The 21,688-nt window shown below is 42.9% G+C and overlaps 1 protein-coding gene across 1 annotated transcript in view; it reads left to right on the forward strand.

Annotated features, from left to right (window-relative positions):
• The window catches only part of USP47 (ubiquitin specific peptidase 47), a 3,572,488-nt gene that overhangs the window by 2,356,852 nt on the left and 1,193,948 nt on the right, over window positions 1–21,688 (forward strand). Inside the window, exon 20 of the mRNA XM_044082726.1 lies at window positions 15,111–15,215. Coding sequence (XP_043938661.1) covers window positions 15,111–15,215 — 105 coding nt within the window. The remainder of the gene's footprint in view (window positions 1–15,110; window positions 15,216–21,688) is intronic.

Consider the following 21,688-nt stretch of genomic DNA (forward strand, 5'->3'; position numbering starts at 1 on the left):
CCCCTTTCTTACAAACTCCCAGAAAGCACTCCAGGCCCCATTCTATCACATCCTCCAGAAGTCTGTCAGAAGCAGATGTGAATAGGATGAGAAGTTCCTCAGTGCTCTGATCCAGATAGGGGTCATTTCAGCTATGTCCCCTATTGGATCCATGAGTCTTCAACCACTTTTCACACAGTGCTGACTCCTTCTCTGATCCGTCCTTCAGGTTTAGAGCCCCAGTAGGATGGCGTGATGGTTAAGGTGCTTACCTTAGAAACACAAGGTGCAGGGTTTGATTCTGACATGGGGTAAGCGGCTAGGCTTAAAATGGCCCATAAGGGCAGTTAGCCTAGTACTTACCTATTAATGACAGGTTCAAGAGGTCTGGAGTTTCACTCCTCTATTCCAACAGCATCCCTGACCAGTTCCACTCCTGTTCCATCGGATTGGAATGGGTCTGGAGATGAAGTGGTGGCACTGGATCCATGGGGCCGAGATAGACTTCAATGTTATCAGATCCATCCCTGCCCTTCAGAGCCTCAGTGCTGGACAGCGTGGGTCTGGTTCCTTCCTCCAGGCACAGATCTGGTCAGAATCATGAGCTTCCCATACTGGAAGTCTTGGCTCCAGTGTGGATGGCCACAGCCTCTCCGGGTCTGTCTCCCTTTGAAGTTGTGGAAAGGGCTTTTTCTGTCTAGAGAATCGGTCTGTCATCCGTTGGATCCACTTCCTATTCCATCTTTAGTTCCGAGCTCTGAGTCCATCAGACCTTTTCCACTGGAGCAGCCAGTTTTAGCTAGCTTCCAGTCAGTTCCTGTAGAGGAAATCCCCCTCTGTTCTTATAACTCCCCTGAACACTCCCAGAGGAGATCCATCGAAGGGAATGTGCAAGCGGAGGCACATAGGCTCCCTATTGGAATCTCTCTCTCAGAATACTGATTTTGAGGAAGGAGAAGGATCCTCTAGAACATCACTAATGATGTCTCCTTTGGAGACATATTAGAGATCCTTGGGCAAAGACATGGTTGGTCTTCCAATAATCGCTCTCCTGTCTCCCCAGTGGCATCAGTATTTTTGGAAGCTTTTGTTTCTGGCCCATCTAGGTCTTGGATTAACCCCCTCCCCCAGCAGATGGTTTAGTTTCTCGACAGACATGGAAGGAGCCAGATTCCACTGAGTCTATACTGAGACAACCTGACAAATTCCTAGCTCCCCTAAAGGTAGGCCCCACTGGAGCAAAGGAGCCTCAGTAGTGGCAGTGGCCCTAAAAAAGAGCTAGCAGAACAGAGCTCATCTGTCTACCTGCCAAACAGAGTCTAGGATGGTGGACAGGTTTGGAAAGCAAGTCTTTGCCTCAGCGACATTCGCCTTGAGGTCTCTTAATTACCTGGCACATTTCACAAGACTGTACCAGAAATGGGATACACTACACTCCTTCGCTCCTCAGGAACATCCGAAATAATGTCTGGAACACTTGAGTTAAAAAATACACTCTTTATTAAAATTTAAGCTTCCCACAAGCTTTTCGTCGGTTTGGAATTTGCCAACTTCCTCAGAAAGACAAAATGAAATAAACGGAAACAACGTCACTTAACCACCACTCATTTAAATACCCTTGCATTGTCGTTTAAGCAATAAATAAATTATTGACATTTAATACCTCTGAAAACATAGGATCATTGTATGAAACCTTTTTAAAAACATGTAAATAAACACATCAATAATACATGTTAAATAATATTTTTCATATACACATTACATGATATGTAATATAATGATAAATAAAATAAATAAATAAATGGATAGCGTACACATGCCTTAGGGCCCTGCTGGTTTATGTTGCTGCTATCTATAAGAAATCCCTACCCCAGATTCTATGAAATACTGTGATAGGCGCTATTAAGGGTTGCATGGGACACTCTTACTAACTCTATATTAGTATGAGTAGGAAACTGTTACTTGGTGAAAGAAGTTAGTAATAGTTTAAAAGTTAATAATTAATAGAATTTAAAAAATTTTAGAGTTGAAAAATTAATTAGCATGCTGAATGATAAATACTAGAATCTATCTAGTGAGGCTCTTAAGTCTCAATATACAAGAAATGTATAATCTATCATTGATGCCCGGGTAATGACAGGCATCCAATCTTAGTTGCCAAGACAACTCTCTTCCCTCTAGGATTAGAGAATCGACTGCCCCCCTGCCATCTGAACGAACTTGATCGATGACAACAAATGAAAAAAGGTGAAGGGGATGTTCCTTTACATGCTTTGCCAAAGCGTTCTCCACCTTACCCTTTCTAATAGCGTATATGTGTTCATAAATACGCTTGTGCAATTTTCTGTCTGTCTTACCGACGTAAAAAACTGGGCAGTGGGAACCCTACCTTGTATTCGGTATCTAGAGTCTCTTATGGCAAAGGTTGAACCCACCGTAATATACTTACAGTATCGGCACATGTTACATTTGAACATACCTGATCTTATCATCATAGGTTCAGATTTAGACTCTAAAATACTCTTGAGATTTTTACCCCTCCTGAACGTTATTTTGGGATGTTCCATTACAGTCTCCCTACATAACCCATCCTGCATGATGTAACTCCAATTTTTATGGATGATAGAAATGATACCTTTTACATCCACATTGTAAGTAAGAAGCTACAGAGGTGAGCTATCTTGACTACATTGTTAGATGTACTTGATTCCTCACTGATGTTGGAAGAATTTCGAATGGATGCATAGAAACCTGACACCCGCTTGTTATGGACTTCACAGATTAGATCCAAAATTAGGTCAGCCGGGTACCCTCTCTTAAGAAAAAGACCCTCCATGAATTTACATTCATTGACAAAATCACTGTCTCTGGTCACCATTCTCTCAGCTCTCACCAGTTGACCCTTTATGATAGATTTCTTTTGAGAAAAGGGATGACAACTGCTGAACTGGAGATAACTGTTGGAAAAAGTTTCTTTTCGGTGGATTCTAGCTATGTAACAGCTTTTTTGTCTTTTGAGAGATCTACATCTAAATATGAAATCTTGTCACTTTCCACACTAAAGGTGAATTTTAAAAAATCAGTAGATGAGTTAAAGTGATTTAAAAGTTGGTCCCTGTGACCTTATCACCTTATAGGATGATAAAGATATCATCCAAAAAGCGTGTGTGCAACATTACCCTGTCCGGAAACAAAGGATATGTAAATACATATTCCCTTTCCCTAAATGCCATCACCAAGTTTGCTACACTAGCACCACATGGAGATCCCATAGGTACCCCTATTTTTGTAGGTAGTACTTGTTGTTGAAGGATACATAATTGCTGGATAAAATAATGTCCAGCAATTCATTAACCAAATGAATCTCCTCTTTAGGTGCTCCTTTGGAATTCATCAAGGTGGGAATCCAGTCCAGTGCCACTGTATAGGGAATAGAAGAATACAAATCCCTCACATCTATGGTTAAAATGGAACTATCTGCACTGTAAGGGATTTGATTTACTCTAGTCAAAAATGACCAGGAATCCTTAGATATCTGAGCTTCGCTTACTACATATTTCTTCAAGACTGAGTCAACCACCTCCGCACCAGCATAGGTTATGCTACCTCTAGCACTAACCAAAGGGCGCATAGGGGGATCTTCAAGCTTCTTATGGATTTTGGGAGAACAAAAAATTATAGGAATTTTGGGCGCTGGTATAGATATATAATTGAGTAAATGTAGGTCTGTTGTGTTAATAAACATGTCATTATAGTAACCAGTGATTCTAGCAAGACCTATGTTTAACTCGTTCTTAGATATTTCCTTGTAAGTATCGGTGACCAAAATATCCTCCATTCTCCTAATGTAATCCCATTGGTTCATCACCACCAAACCTCCCCCCTTATCAGGTTGCATGACTCTAACCGGCTTTACATAAAAGCTCTAAAAGAGCCATTTCTTTCTTACTGATGTTAAATGTGGAAACCTGGGATAAAGGGGGCTGGCTTAATAAATGACTGATATCCAATTCACAAATGTGTTCAAACACTTCAAGTACTGGACATAAAGGTGGATTATAAGTACTAGGGATAGTAAAATTCCAATTCTCTAGTACTTTTGCCCAGCAAAAATTGTAAGTTTAACTTTCTGACAAATAACTTCAGTTCCAGTATGGTTTTAGCCAGGTCCGCCCATCTTTTAGGAACGAAGTTGAGGCCTTTGGCTAATAGTTCCACCAACTCACTGGAAAAGTTGAAGTCAGAAAAGTTATAAATGTTGAAGTCTGAATCAACATTAGTGATGATGACACGTCTTTCTAGTAGACCAAACCTCTTCATCCTGAGACTCAACTAATTCCTCCTGTTCCTGGTCTTCTGACTTAGGTAGGAGGAATGATAGGAGGCTGAGTTCTGAAAATTTGACTTCTCTACCTTCTGGACAGAATGGGTAGATCGATGTTGCTGAGCCAAGCGGTCACTCCGTCGAATTGGCTCACTAGATTGTAAAGTGTCGACCTCCACTTGGGTAGAGTCACTAAAATTTGCCCTCTCTTCCATAGTGGGGCTACTTGTTCTTCCCAAGTGGCACACACTAGAGGCCAAATAATTACCTTGGGAAGGAGCCGGTTTAGGGTATGCCGTACCTTCCCCATATGCTTTGATGTCCCTTTTAAGTTTTTTTATTTTATTAATTGTGATTTTGTTGATATGTTGGTCAATACTGCTAAATGACCTCTCATAGTCAAAAAGGTAGCGGTGGAAATTCAAATCATTCTTGATTTCCACATCCAATTTTGTGATTTCTTTTGTTAAAATGTCAGCCGCTTGTTGGTAATGACCTTTTATCAAATCTAATAGTTCGAACCCGTGCCTGTCAAACAGTTGTATTAAGTCAGAATGGAATGTGGACCCTTCCACCAACCCCGTAGGGTATTGCCAAGACCTGAGACCTTTAGGGACCACTTTAGCCTGTTTACATTCATTGAAATAGGCCACTTCCAATTTTATCTTTCTCAATTTCATCAGGTTCTGGTAAAAAATACTTAAGTTAGATGGCAAATCAGATAATTCGGGCATACCTTGATACTCTGCGATATTCCCTTGGTTATCCTGTAGGGAAACAGGACTACTGAGCCACGTGGTAAGGTTGAACGGCTCCGACAGATTATTTGCAGAAGGAACAGTAGCAGCATTTGAATGAGGTGAGGTGAGGTGTGTTTCTGAGGAAGTTGGTGAATTCCAAACCGACGAAAAGCTTGTGGGAAGCTTCAGTTTTAATAGAGTGTATTTTTTTAACTTAAGTGCTCCAGACATTATTTCGGATGTTCCTGAGGAGCGAAGGAGTGTAGTGTATCCCATTTCTGGTATAGTGTTTGTGCATGTACTTGGTTTGTCGGAGTGTTACATTTCACAAGACAACAAAGAGGTTTGATCAAAGAACTATCAAATTCTCTCTTGAGTCCATATCTGCAGAGGATTTCAAAAGATTATCATCTCAGCTGGCCAATCTTTTGTCAATTTCCAATGGAGCCATGAGGTTGATGTTTCATACAGCTAAAGTCACCTCGTGGGCTGCCTGTTCAGGCATTTCTATAAGAAGACATGTCTGAATATATCCAACTTTGTGGAGCCTTATTCAAGATGTCTTTCACCAATGCTCCCTTTTCATGGAACATCTTTATTTGATCCATCTGTGAAAGAGATGCTTACCCACAGCGAACAAGAAGGAAAACCCCTGTCTGCTGTGGGAATCAAGTTTTCTACCCCCCACGAACCTTCTCTAGAAGTCAGAGAGTTGGTAAGATGATGTGGTTCCACAAATCTTAGGGACCATTCCAAGATCCACATGGGGACAACTCCGCCAGATGCAGAGGAGGCGGTTCTAATGGTAAACATTGCCCCAGAGGCAGAGGAGGCCTGCAAAATCAGGGTTCCTGCAGTTTCTTTCCAGATAGACCCTTTCAGGACTCCAGTACTGCCTCACTGCCCACTTCTGGAGGCAGTTGGGGGACGATTGTTTTTGTACCCAGATGCCCGGGCTATTATAACAAGAGATTCCTGGTTAGTAAAGATAATATCCAAAGGCTATACCATATGTTCTTTGTGTTTCACTGTTGCAGTCCTGACTTGTGGAATTTCCCACTGTGGAAGCTGTTGGCCATCCCGACTACCAGATTAAGAATTTTCTCTCCTCGTACAACTGGAGCACACCTTAACCTGACATCCACTAACCTCATGACCTTGGTTCTGTCTTGCTGTCGGAGCCCAAAACAGACATCCAACACGTGTGCCAGTTGGTCTGCACCAGAAAGAAACTTCAAAGTGCTAAGTACCTTATTGGGGAACTCTCTTTTTTACTAACTAATGTCAGAGAAAGTTAACAATTGTCTCAGTTATGGTAAACAAATCCCACATAGAGACTTTCACTCCTCCTGTGTTACCTGTTTGGGTCCAGACCACAGTGTTTCTAATTGTCATTTCTGTGTCCGATTCAATTCCAGGGCTATTTAGCATAGGGCAGACATTTTAGCTAAGTTCGATAGCGAGTGCTCAGGTTCTCCACATGGTATGGCATCCATTAATCATCCCGATGTAGATCTTCCTAAATGCAAGCAGCCCAAACTCAGGCTTTCTGAAGACATCTGCTAGGCCTCCAAGGCTGGTTATAGCAGACGTCAGTGAGGCAATTTTGCAGCCCCCTCCTGCAGCTGAGGTGGTGGTGAAGGCCTCTGTGGAGACCCATTCGAGTCTGATATGCCATCAGGCCCCTCAAGATCAGCACAAGTTTTGGATTTCCATTCATTGGTCAGGTCTGGGTCCACTTTGCAGGCCTAGGCTTTCAGTGACCAAAGCACCACCACTACAGTTCCGAGGTATATGGGCGTCCATGCTTCCAATGTCCCCAGGCCTAAACAAAGGAGTGGTCCCAGGAAACCATCTTCTTTCTATTCCATGTCTACTAGCTCCCAGTGTCAGGCCTGCCAGTAGGATTTCCTTAGATTAGCAGAGGATATTATTTCCCTGGTTATAGGCAGACATCTTCACCTGACCCCCCCCCGGTAGGGAAAATAGATCCAATCCCAGAAGTTGTTACTTATCCTTTTGAGTCAGTGAAGGACTCTGACCAAGAAGATTTAGTTTTTGAAAAGGATCCCCCTTTGGCATACTTTGAGGAGTCTGATTCGGAGGAATCTTTGCCTTCTCCCTCCCGTCCTTTTCCTTTGGGGAAAATTTACACTCCCTGGGGGATCGTTTTCTTTGGGAAGAGCAGGACTGCCCCCAATCTAAGAAAAGAATCGGGGATTTTTTCAACCTCCCGGAACAGAAACCCCTTGCTGCTCCTCCAGTTTTGGAGGTAGTTGATGCTTTCCAGTAATCCTTCTTGAAGCCAAATTCCCTCCCTCTTGCACTCAGGAAGTATGACAGATTCTGTGGGTTATGGATTCGCACAAGCACCTTTTTAAAAACCTGGTTATCCAGAGGTTATCGTTCTTTGACCCAAAGGTGCCAGAGCCAGCCCATTCAGAAAACCCCTACCCACTGATAAAGAAAGCAGAGCCCTTGATAGATTTGGCAAAAAGGTATACACTTCTGCCACTAAATCTATGAAGGCATTAAACTGACAGATCCACATAATGAAATACAAAGTAACTCTACTGGAACAAATGAGAGAGAAGCTTTTGACCATGAAAAATAAGAGCTTATCTAAAGAATTACTGGACATTTGCAATTACACTTCACAAGTAGCCAAGCATTCCTTACACTGTGGATTTGGTGCTTTGGAGGCTGTCAGCAGGGCCGCAGCCACTGGATCTGTCATTAGGGGACACACATGACTAAGGGAGCAAACCCTCCCACAACACGTTAAATCCAATCTTTTAGATGCTGCCTTGGATAATGAGTTCCTCTTCGGACCTAAAGCAGAAGCTGTGCTCAAGAAATGGAGGACAAAGCTAAGTGCATGCAGACAGTCAAAGATGTTTTGCAGGTACAGCCCCCACATTTCAGTAGAAACCATCCCACTAAACACTGGTCCTTCCCTTCTCAACCCAAAGTAGGTCAGAGAGATCCACAGGGAAGGGGACCCGAGTCAGTGCCAGAGACTCAGGCAAGGGCACTCTACTTGTTCAAGACCAGGGATTTCCACCCAACAAGTCCCTAGTAGGGAACAGTCATGATTCTTTTATGGCCACGCCCCCCTCCCTTCCCTCCCCTCAACTCCCTCCCAACCTGTTCTCAGAGAAAGACTGACACTATTCAGAGAAAATTGGCCTCATTTAATTCAGACCAGAGGTTACTAAATATAATTTCCAGGTGATATCAGCTCAAATTCATACACCCCCCCCCCAAAAAAAAAAAAATGTCAGGCTTCTCAGATATACTACCATCCCAAAAAGCAAAGGCTGTTTCGCATATGAAAACACTGTGTACAGGGCTGTGTGGAAGCAGTCTCTTTACATCAGACTGGAAGGGGGGTTTACTCAAGACTGCTCTTGGTCCCAAGAAAAGAGGACCTATTCTGTTATATTCTGTTCCTATCTACTCCCAACTTATTCCTGGTGGTTCCCAAATTCAGGATGATAACCCTTCAGTAACTCTTGCCCAGGTTTTCCCCGAAGGATTTCATGGGGTCTCTAGATCTAAAGCATGCATACTTGCATATTCCCATAGAAGAATCAAGCAGAGGATTCTTGAGCATCAAAGCAAATTCCAAACATTTTCAATTTTGTGCTCTGCCCCTTTGACTTGTCTAATGTTCCCAGGGTATTCACAAAACACTTACCTCCACTCATTGCCTACTTTAGAAAACAAGGGGTACTAATTCATCTTTATTTGGACGATTGCCTCACCCAGTCTACAAGCTTAGCACTACTCAGCACAGATGTGATGTTCATCCAGACCATGTTTACTTTCCTGGTATTCACCATAAATCAATAAGAATCCCAAACTCTACTCACAACCAGAATACTGTTCTTGGTGACCCTATGGACTCTACCCTTCAAAATGCCTTCTTGCATCCAGACAAAGTATCTTTCCTGACCAATAACTTTCAGAAAAATTAAGGACAGCAATATTCTTATAGCCAGACAGTTTCTCTGGGCAGTGGGTTTTTACATGGCCTTTTTCATTCTCATGATTCCTCTGGCCAGGCTACACATGTGGGCATTACAATGGTACTTCAAAAATGTGTGGGGCCAGCATGCACAACTGCTGTGTACCAAGATAAGGCTGATACCTGGCCTCAAAGGCAAATTTGCATGGTGGACCAAGGTCAGCACTCTAAACCCAGGCTTACCATTCAACTTTGCAACAAACTCCACCGCAGGCACTTCAGAGACAGCTTGAGGAGCACTCTTTAACCAGCTACAGACCAGTGGAAGTGGGAATGCAGGTTTAAAGACAAGCACACAAACTTAAAGGAACTAGTGGCAGCACAAAGGGCTTTACTACAATTCAGAGAAAAATTGAAACCAGGGAGTGCTACGCATGGATACAGGCAATACCACAGTCATGTGGTACAAAAATAAGGGGAAACACATTCTTTCCCTCTTTGCTGACTAGCAATGGGAGTGGGGAACACAGCTCGCTCCATGGGAGTACACCTCTTGGCTCAGTACCTCCCAAGTGTGCACAGCTAACTGGCAGACCAATTCAGCAGAAAGCCTGTAGACCCACATGAGTGGCGGTTGCATCAGGAGATCATTCTCAGCATAGCCGAGAAATGAGGGACCCCATAGATGGACCTTTTCACCACCAGGGAGAACACACAATTGAAAGGTTCTGTTCCAGGAACAGGACTCTTTCTGACTGGAAAACAGATGCTTTTTCATTCAAATGGACAGGCCTATTGATCTAGACCTTCTCACCAGTATCCCTACTTCCCAGGGTTCTCCAAAAAAATCAGATAAGAGAGCCCAAGGGTCATACTTATAGCTCCAGATTGGCCAAGGCAACACTAGACCTTCTAACTCAGAACAAGGGACACATCCTACACTCCAGCCTGCAAACCCTCCATCTATCAACTTGGAAGATACCTTAACCTTGTGTGGGGGGGTCTTCCCCCTACATAAGCAGGTGCAGGACATACTAAAAAAAAAAAAAAACAGAAGGCCTAGCACCAGGAAACCCTATGCAGGAAAATGGAACAGTTTTTCAGTTTGGTGTGAACAGTGTAATCAGGATCCCATCAGGGCCAAGATCCCTGTCATCTTGGCCTATCTGGCAAATCTCTGTGACAAAGGCCTTTCTTAGTCATCGTTAAATATTCATGCTTCAGCTGTCTCAGCCTACCTTCCTGCTCACACCCCTATATTTTTTCTCATCTACTGGTCAAACAGTTCCTTAGAGGCATCATCCACATCAGACCTCCCAGGAGACCTCGTACACTACTCTTCATCCTAACCTTTGTCCTAGAAAGGCTTACAATTTCTCCTTTTGAAGCAACCTCATCTTCAGACTTAAAATTCTTGACATGGAAGACTGCCTTCTTGCTAGCTATCACTTCAGCTAGGAGAGTTTCAGAACTCCATCCTCTCATGGCAGTGGAACCCTTTCTCATCTTCTGTCCTGACAATCTCTCTCTCAGGAATAATTCTTCTTTTATGCCCAAGGTGGTGACTGACACCTTTTTAAATCAAGCAATACATCTGCCTATCTTCTATCCAAACCCACAAATGGTGGAGAAAACTCTGCTTTTCTCAGACAACTACATTATTATCTGGACAGAACACAACCATCAAGAAATCTGACCAGCTGTTTGTAACCTTTGCTAGCAGTACTGAAGGAAAACCTGTCTGCAAGCAAATCAAATGGATCTCTCACTGTATCACTTTTTCTTACAGTCATCATGGAAGAAACACACCTGAAGCTGTAAGGGCCCATTCCACTAGCGCAACTAGGTCTCCTACTGTCTTCTTGAAAGGTGTACCTACCAAAAACTACTTAAGGCTGGAAACTGGTCTTCAATGCACACTTTCACCTTACACTACTATTGTCAGCCTTCTCCAACTTCAGGGCAGGATTTGCCTCTGTTACCCCATCAAAACATCCTCTTATTTCCTTAATTTACCATCCTCACCTCTTTCCAGCTTTGGAAACCATCCCACAAGTCAGGACTGCAACAGTGAAAGACGAAGACCATACTACATTTGTGTACAGTTACCATAAATGTAGATGTTAGAGTGTATTTACTGTTGCAGTCCTCTTTTCCTTCCCTCCTTCTCCCCTAGCCTACAGGGTAGGCTTCTACTATTTCCAGATTTACCTAGGACTCCTTCTTTTGGCTCTTGCCTGCCTAAAGGTTCCTGCCCTAGGCATCTGATCTTCTGCTCCTGTTGGGGTGCTCCTAACTCCTAGGGCAAGAAAATAACTGAGGTCACGACGTTGGCTGACTCCACTTATACCCCAGTGTACTGAAGTCAGGTTAAGGTGTTTGCCAATTGTAGGAGGAGGGAAAATTCTTACTCTGGTAGTTCTGCCGGCCAAGGGCTTCCATGGCAGGAAATCCTACAAGTCAGGACTGCAACAGTGAATCCAGTCGAACATCTACATTTATGGTAAGTGTACACAACTAGACTTTTTCCAACCCCCCCCCCCCCAAGTCTACAAAAGCTTCCTGATGTTCCACCCAGTCAGATGATGGCAGCAGCTCAGTAAATTTTATTTATTTTTTTTTTATTTTACATTTGTTAACCGGGCTAGTCCAACTGGATACAATACAAGTCCATTTCAGTGGAGGGGAGAAGAGAAAAAAAAACTAACTACTACTTAAAACAAGACAAAAAATACAACAACTTATATACAAAAAATAAAGAATAAAAAAAAAAAAAAAAAAAAAAAAATGTCATAGGTTAATTTACAGGCTAGATCAGAAATTTCTTTCTATGTGAGGCAGAGCAGAAGTCTAGTTAGGATAGAAATGGTTAGAAAGGTTAGGTTAAGAGAAGTGTTCAGTATTTAGGTTAATGAATATGAATGAATGAAAGAGAGAAGAGAGGATAAGAAAGAGGAGTAAAGTAAGCTGAAAAAATGAAAAGAGAAGAAGAATGAAGTGAGAAGAGAGAGAGGGAAGAGGGGGGAGGTCAAAAGCTGCTGGACAAAAGAGTCATCCAAGAGGTCTCACCAGACCAGATAGGATTCGGAACTTACGCACGCTTCTTTTTAGTGCCCAAATAGACAGGAGACCTGAGACCAGTGTTCGATCTGAGCAAACTAAATCAGCATAAGTAAAAGTGAAAGCTCCAAATGGTCACAGTCCAATCCATTCTGCCATTTCTTTGCGAGGACGATTGGATGTGCTCCATAGATCTTCGTGATGCACACCTTCACATCAAAATAGACAAGTGCTCCCGAAGACACTTACACTTTTGGTTGGAAGCCAGTCATTGGCAATTCAGTGCCCTGCCCTTTGGACTCACCACAGCCCCCAGGGTGTTCACCAAATGTATGGCAGTTATGATAGCTCACTTGACACTCTAAGGAGTCCGAGTTTTTCCATATCTAGACGACTGGCTTCTCACCACCCCTTCCATGCAACTCCATCAGCAATCCGGGGGCTATTTACTCCAGGTTTGTCACTCACTGGTAATAACAATCAATTACGTCAAGTCAAATCTGACACCAGTACAGAGCCTGGAGTTTATTGCTGCACATCTGAACATGACAATGCAAACTGCATCCTTGCCAACTCACTGCGTAGACACAATCTGATCTCAGGTTCATCAGATTGTTTCCCATCTTTCTCTGCCAGCCAGACTCATTCTTTAAGCACCAAGTTCTATGGCAGTGGCAAAAGTACGACTTCCTTTAGCACTATACTATATGTGTGTTCTTCAATGAACTCTAGCTGCTCAATAGTCTATTCTTTGACAACCCCTATCATTCCCAGTCAAGCTTACACCGATCTGCAAACACCACATCCATTGGTGGATCCGTTCGGACGACATTTATCTAGGTCAACCCTTTATTCTACTGCCCCATTGGCCACGGTTTGTACGGGCACCTCCCAGTTGGGTTGGAGGGTATTATTTGGGAAGGATGATCTAAGAAACGTGGCCTCCCCAAGAGACCAATTCGCAGGCATTCCAAGATGCTCATCCCCTATGGACTTTTGTGAATCAGACTGAAAACATGACTCTAGATTGGTACAGCAAGAAACGAGAGGGAACCTGGTCTTACTGTCTCTGCAGAGTGACGATGACATTGTGACTATGGACAATCTCCATCATCTGCTTTCTAGTTGCAATAGACATTCAGGGGAAAACCAATGCAGTAGCAGACAAATGAAGCAGGTCCAATGTGTAATGCCTCATGAGTGGTCTCTCAATCAGTGACAGAAAATTTTCCGTCATTGGGGCCAACCTTACTGTGACCTCTTTGCGTCCCACTACAAGAACAAGTGCAGCAGTTTTTTTTCCGGGAGTAACTGAGAAATGATGTCCATGTTTGCCCATCCAGTCTCCTTTAAGCTTATCATCCACTTCCCTTGACCCCAGATTCCTACATAAAGCAATCCAGTTGAAGAACTTAGCCATCCTCATTGCCCCCTACTGACCTCAACAGATGTAGTTCTCCTTCCTTTGCTCTCATCTTCATTCTTCTGTCCTCCATGGACTGGACCCAACTCCAAATCTCCTCTCACACCTGTCAGGGATGAATCATCCCAATATCTCAACCCTCAAACTAACTGCATGGTTTCTCCAGTTCCAGTAATAGCCAGACAGCACAGGCTTTCTTCCCCACTAAGTACCATTCTATTATTCTCGCAAAAAGACTCCACGAAAAAGGTTTACAAGAGTAAGTGGAAAAGATTTTCCTTGTGGGCATAGAGAAAAAATGTTGACCATTTTTTTACCTTGGTCTCTGTTCTTGATTTCCTGGCTACACTTTTCAAAGAAGGAGCTAGTTTTTCTTTGATTAAACTACAATTGGCAGCCATTTCAAATCCATGGCCATTTCATTTGCCTTTTGGTCAAGAACTTCTATTGATATTTGTGCAGCAGCCACATGGTCCAATGCTCATATCTTTGTTGCTCATTACAAATTGGAACTAATATCCAGAAGCAGAGCTGCCTTTGGCTCATGGAGTTCTCTGGAATATCCTTCAGTGAGGGGCATCCAAGATTAATGTAGCTGGGGACTGTGTCCCATTTGCTGAGAAGAATGACTAGGACAACATCAGATTTAAAAATTATGTACTCACCATAACTAGGCATTTATGTTGTCCATTTCATTCTTCCTCAATGCCCTGCCCCCATCCGTCCCCCTTCCTAAAATCTTCTGTAGGAACCCATTGGACTAATTATTGCAACTTCTAGTTCCAGGTTTGATCCCTATTCTTTGAGCTATCCCTTTCTTTATCCAATTTAAGGGGATGTCTTGGCAACAAACTCGATCGTAGATATTGGGGATGGACTCTAGTGTATTATGGGTAGAGGGAGGAGCTCGAGAGTTGGATCCAAAATCTAAAGTATGTGGATAAGTCAGATCCGTAACTCATTCTTTGAGGAAGAATGAAAATAGACCACACAGATGCCTAGTTATGAGTACATAACTTTTAGTTTTCCGTTTTGGCTTTTCTTCAGGTCCATCATCCACTGAGGTTTATTTTATACTGCTTGGGATTCTTCCCAGCAGTTAACTTGCTACAGAGGACTTCCAGTGTCAGGTACAACATACAAAAATGTGATCTTTGAGTGAGGCACCCAGATTGGGTATCAGTGCACCATACTCTGGGCTTGGACGGACCACCATTTGTTGGTTTAATTCCCTTAGGTCAGACAGTTGTTATTCATAATATCATTATTTGTTTTTCCCCATTTTGCATGTTGTGCTTACTCAGTGGATGGATGATAGAATGAGGGAAATGGGGACTTTGCTACTTTAACCAGTCCAGCACATAACATTCTTGTATGAACATTAAAAAAAAAAGCTTAGCTGAATTGTAGAAGATTAGAGAGGTCTTCCCCCAGATCAAGTGATATCTCGAGTACCTTACACATCTGTTTGTCTAATGCATTGAAATGCAAGGGGTCCAGGCACTGAGATAGTTCTAAAACTGCACAATTGTAGCATGTTACACTGTTTTTAGTTTAATGCAATACTGTGTGTTTTAAAATCACAGTAAGTTTCTTTTATTTTTTATTTTATAGATAAAGTTGTTTTGTCTGCATCCTCAGAAGAAAGTTATGATGGAAAAAAAGCTTGAGGTTCATAAAGACAGAACGCTGAAGGAGGCAGTGGAAATAGGGTACAAGGTATGTACTTAAGGAACGTGACTCAAATTTCAGATATTGTCTAAAAAATGTTTTGTGGTTTTTAACAGTTCTGTATTTTACGTTGGGTCATTTCATTTTTTTACGTATATTCTAAATTGACTTTAGATTGACTGCAAATTTGACATTTATAATTTCTTGGTCAGTCTTTATCTGTAGTAATGCAAGCTTTTTGGGCATCTAACTGGCCAGAAGTATTTTAGTTGTGCTGAGTACTTGTGGACTCAGTATGTATTAAGGTCTGCTGTCCTTTTCGTTCATTCCTCAACTGATGGGTTCAGATCTGATTCAGATGTTTCTACTACATCATCAGATCCTAGAACACTCGAGCTCCTCCCTTTATCCATAATGCCCTGTCAACCTAATGTATCTTGGATCTTATTTGCTGCCATTAGGTATCAGACACAGATTCCTTAGCTCTCGAGTGTTTTTATGTTTTATCCATCATGAGTTAGTTCATGAGTTCGTTTATATTTCCACTTTGTCTTTATCCCATACTCTGCAAGTTAGTTATTTTTTTTATCCTAGCTACTGTTTTTTGGAACTTCTATTGGTATCATTGTTGGTGTCTCTCTGCACTCTTTTCAGTACTTCTACCATAGTTGGTATTTTTGCATCTTTTCTTTCTTACCTGTTTTTTTTTTAATCTTTATAGCCTTTTTAGAGCAGTTTAGTTGGTCTATTCTCTGTGAAGTTGTTCTTGGAATGGTTTTGCATTTCCTGTGAACACAAGCTTCCCAACTCAGATGCCCACAGGGAATGCACATACTGTCTGCACACCTTGAAGTTGACTGTGCTATCTGCTCTGGTTTTAACACCAGATCTTTAACAGATTGCAGGAGTTGGCTAGTTTTGCAAGGTCTTCTGCCTTCTCCTCCTACTCATGCTGGGATTCAAATCCCTTCTAAAAAGCCAGACAAAAGTAAACCTGATACTTTGCCTAAGGAAAAGGAGTCCTGAAAATGGTCGTCTGATCACTGTTCAGCTTTGATATTGGCTCCTTCAACGGAGTTCCCTGCTGAAGTTCATTAGAAGTTGGATCCAACAGTTCAAAAGTCAAGATCCCCTCCGATCCAATCTCTGCCACTTCTTTCTTATCTGATTACATCTAGACTTCCTTCTCCTGTCCTGGATGGATCTCCTTGGCGACACTGTAGCCTGCCTTCCGTCCATCCTCTCTTACATCCTTCAAAAGTCTTTCTTAAGCAAATGTGGACAGGATGATGAGGAAGTTCTTCACAGCACAAATACAGATGGGGGTTCTCCCGGTGCCAGCACCTATCCACCTCCTGTCTAGTTTCTCCTTCTCTCATCTGATCTTCTGTTTTGGAATCTTTGGATCCAAGATCCCTGGGATGTCTACTTTAGATCTGAAAATTGTGTTCTTCGACTCCGAAGGGTTCCCCTGAGCCAGTCAACACCAAGTATCTCAGAGCAGGAGGACTCTCGGAGTCAAAGCATTGTTGCCAGATCCGCGGGTTATGAAGCTTTTTGACCTGTCTCTTCCTCTAGGAGCCTCAGCACTAGACAGTTTAGGTCTGACTTCGTCTTCAGGTGGAATGCTGGTGGGGTTGCAGGAGCCGACAACCCAAGATGCTTTGGCTTCAGACCCGTTGACTTCTACATCCCAAGGCATTCTGCTTCTGAGGTTGTGGAGAGGGTTTTCTCCTTGGGTAGAAAAGAGACATCCCTGGCACCCTTGGATCAGACAACCCTGCCCCAGATTGTCGTCTGCTCTGAGACCCGACCATCCCTTCCAGTAGGACAGGCAGCCCGAATGAATGTCCAGCCGGTCCATTAGGATATTATCTCTTCCAGCACTTCTCCAGATCATCCCATCGAGGAAGTTCCTCAGAAGAGGACGTGTAAAAGGAGGCACTTGGATTCCCCCCAGATATCTGTCACAGAGGACACCAAAATTGATGAGGGAGAGGGGTCCCTTGGATCAGGACCTAAGACATCTGCTTTGGAGACATCTTGGAGCTTCTGAAACAAAAAGGTGGCTGGTCTTCAGAGACCCCCTCCCAGGAGGAATCTGTGTTCCTGGAGGCATTTGGGTTTGGCTCATCTACTTTTTGGCAAGCCCCCCCCCCCCCCCCAGCCAATGAGCTCATTAACCTTGTCTCTTGGCAGGAGTGGAAGGAGCCAGACACTGTTGAGTCCATACCAAAAAGATTCTTCTGTCCTTCCCCCTAATAGAAAGTCTAGGGCATTGGACAGGTTTAGGAAACATGTATATGCTTCAACAACCTTTACCCTCAGGTTTGTTGAATTACTTGGCACATTTTATGAGACTGCAGAGAGACCTGATCAAGGATTTTACCAAATCTCTTTCTGGGCCCATGTCAACCGAGGATGGAAACAGAATCTCCTTGCAGTTGGCCACCCTCCAATCCATCTCGAATGCATCCATGAGGTTGATTTCCCATGCTGCGGAATGTACCTCACGGGCTGTGGGTTCAGACATGGCCATTAGAGGACATGACTGGATGCACTTATATGATTTTATGGAGCCATTTAAGTATTTGTTCATCAGTGCACCTTTTGATGGATCTTCTCTGTTTGGCCCCAAGGTTAAGGACATGCTCTCCAGGTGTGAAGAAGAGGGAAAGACCCTGCCTGCCATGGGTGTACATTTTTCTACTCCTCAAAGACACTTCTTTAGGAGCCAGCAAGGTGGTAGAAAGATGTGGCTTAAGAAATCCCAGGGTCCTATCCAGGATTCATGCGGACATAGTTCCCCAGGGCTAGAAGGGGGTACTCGGATGGAAAACGCCATCCTCATGGCAGAGGTGGTCCGCAGAACCAGGGCTTTAGGGATTCTTTCCCAAATAAATCCTATCAGAGCTCTTGAAAGGAGGCCTGACTGTTCCCCTCTGGAGACAGTTGTGGGTCTTTTATCTCTGCACCAGAGAGCCTGGCTATCTACCACAGAAGATTTGTGGGTGCAGAGAATCATATATAGAGGTTATGTCATACTATTTTCCTTACCCCTTCCCACAGTCATGAAGAAAATCCCTAATGTCCTGTATTGTAAGAGGGAAGCAGCATCTCTAGAAATAAAAAAATCTGCTAGAAAAGAGAGTCATCCAAGAGGTCCCCTCAGACGAGAGAGGGTCAGGAACTTATTCAGGATCCATCTTAGTATCAAAAAAGACAGGGAACTTGAGACTAGTTCTGGATCTCAGCAAGTTAAACCAGTTTGGTCAGTATACAAAATTTCGGATGGTCACAGTTCATTCCATTTTGCCTCTGTAGGATAAAGCCAATTGGATGCACTCCATAGATCTTCAGGATGCATACTATCACATCAAAATGATCAGGTGGTCCAGAAGATACCTGCACTTCTGGATGGGAGCCAGTCATTACCAGTTCAGAGCACTACTTCTTGGTCTCACCACAGTCCTCAGTCCTCAGGGTGTTTACCAAATGCTTGGCAGTAGTACCAGCTCACTTGAGACTGCTGGGATTCCAACTGTTTCCATTTTTAGATGACTGTCTTCTTACTGCCCCAACCAGGCATCAACTTCTACAGACAAGGGACTACTTACTTTAGTGGTTTTCTCATCTAGGGATAACGGTCAAGTACAAGTCTCAGCTCACCTTAATGCAGTGTCCGGAGTTTATAAGTGCCTACCTGGACACAGTCAGATACCAGCCTCTCTACCCTCTATTCGAATAAACACATTCCAGTCCCAAGCAAAGAAAGTGATTCAAAGTTCATCTTCCAGCCCAATTGATACTACAGGCTTTGGGATTCATGGTAGCAGCTGTCACTCTTGTCCCCTTGGCCAGATTCCATATGCGAATCCTTCAGTGGACTCTGTCGATTCAGTGATCCATTCTTCAATACCCTTTATTCACGCCAGTCAAGATCACACGAGCATGCAAAAGCTGTATTCTGTGGTGGATTTATTCAAACCAGTTCCACAAAGGCGGTCCCTTTGTTCTGCCTCTGCCCAAGGCTATGGTGACCATGGACACCTCCCAGTTCGGGTGGGGGACACTACTTGGAAAGGACAGTCTAAGGTACGTGGCCCCCAGAAGAGGCCTGGACACATATCAATGTCCTGGAGATGAGAGCTTATACTCCTAATGTTTCAGACCTTTCAAGATATTTTCCCACCTGGGACAAGTGCAGTACAGACAGACAATATGTCAGTAGCCTGGTACATCAACAAACAAGGGAGAACCAGATCTTATCTTCTTTGTCGAGAACCTCTGAGAGTATGGCAATGAGCAACCTCTTCCACTAGCTTTCTAATAGCAATGCACGTTCCTAGAAATCCAGTGTGATTGCAGACAAACTAAATAGGTCCATTCTGATGCTGCACAAGTGGTCTCTCAACGTCAGTGTAGCAGAGATAATTTTCCATCATTCAAGTCATCCATGCTGCAGTCTGTTTGCCTCTCCCCTCAACATGTGCAGCAGGTTCTTTATTGTGATCTGTCCATTGGTGAAGTCGCAGAAAGATGCTGTAGTTCATGATTGGGTCTCTGGTATCCTTTATGCCTTCCCACCCTTGTTACTAATTCCCAAGTTTCTTGAGAAAGCAGTTCGATTGAGGAGCACAGTTTTTTTTTTACAACAAATATCTTTATTAAGTTTTCACACATGACATGAGCAATTTTACATTTACACAAATGACAAACAAACAACATGACACCACTTAAGTTGCAAATAGTATACATTACAGACACCATTGAACCAACTGTAGTTGCAAACATTATACATTACTTATCTATCCAGTCATTGGCAGTTAAGCATTAAATGGCTTATTCAAATTCTGCCTCTTAAACCTCGATCATGCTATGCATATTTTGTTCCCACAATTCCCATTTTTTCCTATGTAGTTTGCTCCCTCCCTTTTTTAAAGATCCCAATTCCAATTGCTTTATCTCTGTTACTATATTCACTACTTCTAGTAAAGTTGGTCTAAACTTTGATTTCCATTTTCTAGTAATTGCTTTTTTTGGCAGCCACCATAGTTAGACTCAGCAAGGCTTTATTATGTCTAGGCAATTCTAATTCTGTATCATAACTCAGAAAAGTCATCTCTCAAGTCAGTCCAGTCTGCTCACCCAGCATCACCGACAGAGTGGTCTGCAGGGAATCCCTAAAGTCTGCCAGCTCACTACACTCACAAAAAATATGTTCCCAGCCACCTCTTTCTTGCCCGTCACACCTCCAACACTTGCTATCCGCCTGAGGAAAAATGCTTTGGATTCTACTTGGGGCATAAAAATACCTATGTAAAGACGTCCAGGCAAAGACCCTAAAACTTCTAGACTTTGTTGCATGTTTGGGAGATATACATATATCCTCCCATTGCTCTTTGTGAATTGCTTAGCTAATCTCTCTTCACAATCCTTTCTAAGCTCCTCTGATTGATTCTTATAATTATCATGCAGTATTTTATATGTTTTACTAATTATTCCTTCTTTAACGGCAGCTTCTGTTCTAGATTCTATTAAAACTCTAGCAGTGCTGATCTTTCATTCAGGAGCCCCCAATTTCTTTCTCTTTGCCTATACTCTGATATCAATCCTTGATAGGGAAGGCAGTCTCTAACCTGCAGTCCAAATAAATTCATTGCCTCTTCCCATTCTATTACCTTTCCCTTTCTAGTTATTTGCTCCCAGTACCTTGGTTTCTTTGCCAGTTTTTTCCAATAAATTCTAGCCCCCTGTTGCCTATTGTCAACATCCCTGACCACAGTCATCAGTATTGGGAAAATTTCTTTTGTGCATTCTCGTGCTGGTTTGGTTCTTGGAGTACTCCCTGCTATTTTATGAATATAATACTTTGTATAATTTTTGTTGTTCTCCTTAAGAGTCTGCATCCAAAATCCCAATCCCTTTATTTCTTGGGCTTCCTCCATGTATCAGCATCATTCCTTTCCACTTTGAATTATAATTTCCTGCTTGTGCTATGTTAAGAGCCGTAACTGTGTTGCTGTGAAATACCCACCTAGTCTGCCATGTTCTATTGAAAGAATCAGCTTATCCCATTTGACCCTTACTGTCTTTCCTTCCCAGATAAAATCCTTCAACTCTTTTTTAATTGCTATCCACAGCTTCTTCTTTGGTTGAGGTTGAAGAGCATAGTTATCCTCATTGCACAGTTTTGGCCTCATCAGATTTGGTTCCCAGTCTAATGGCCTCATCTTCAACATCTACCCTGGATTCTGGATCCAACTCCAGACCTCCCGTCTCACCCATCAGACATGACTCAGCCAGAAGTAATAGTTCTCAAACTGACCGCATAGTTTTTCCAATTCCACTGACTGGTAGACAGCCCAGGCTCTCCTTCCAGGTCCATCATATTTTATCTTCCCATAAGGCTTCTCATAGGAAGGCTTATAAGAGTAAGTGGAAAAGATTTGTCTTTCGGGCTCTTAGCAAAGATCTGGACCATTTTTCAATACCTGTCCCTTCGATCCTTGAATTTTTAG

The sequence above is a fragment of the Protopterus annectens genome, chromosome 9.part0 (assembly GCF_019279795.1).
Source record: "Protopterus annectens isolate FY-2018-M chromosome 9.part0, PAN1.0, whole genome shotgun sequence".
NCBI classification, from domain to species: domain Eukaryota; kingdom Metazoa; phylum Chordata; order Ceratodontiformes; family Protopteridae; genus Protopterus; species Protopterus annectens.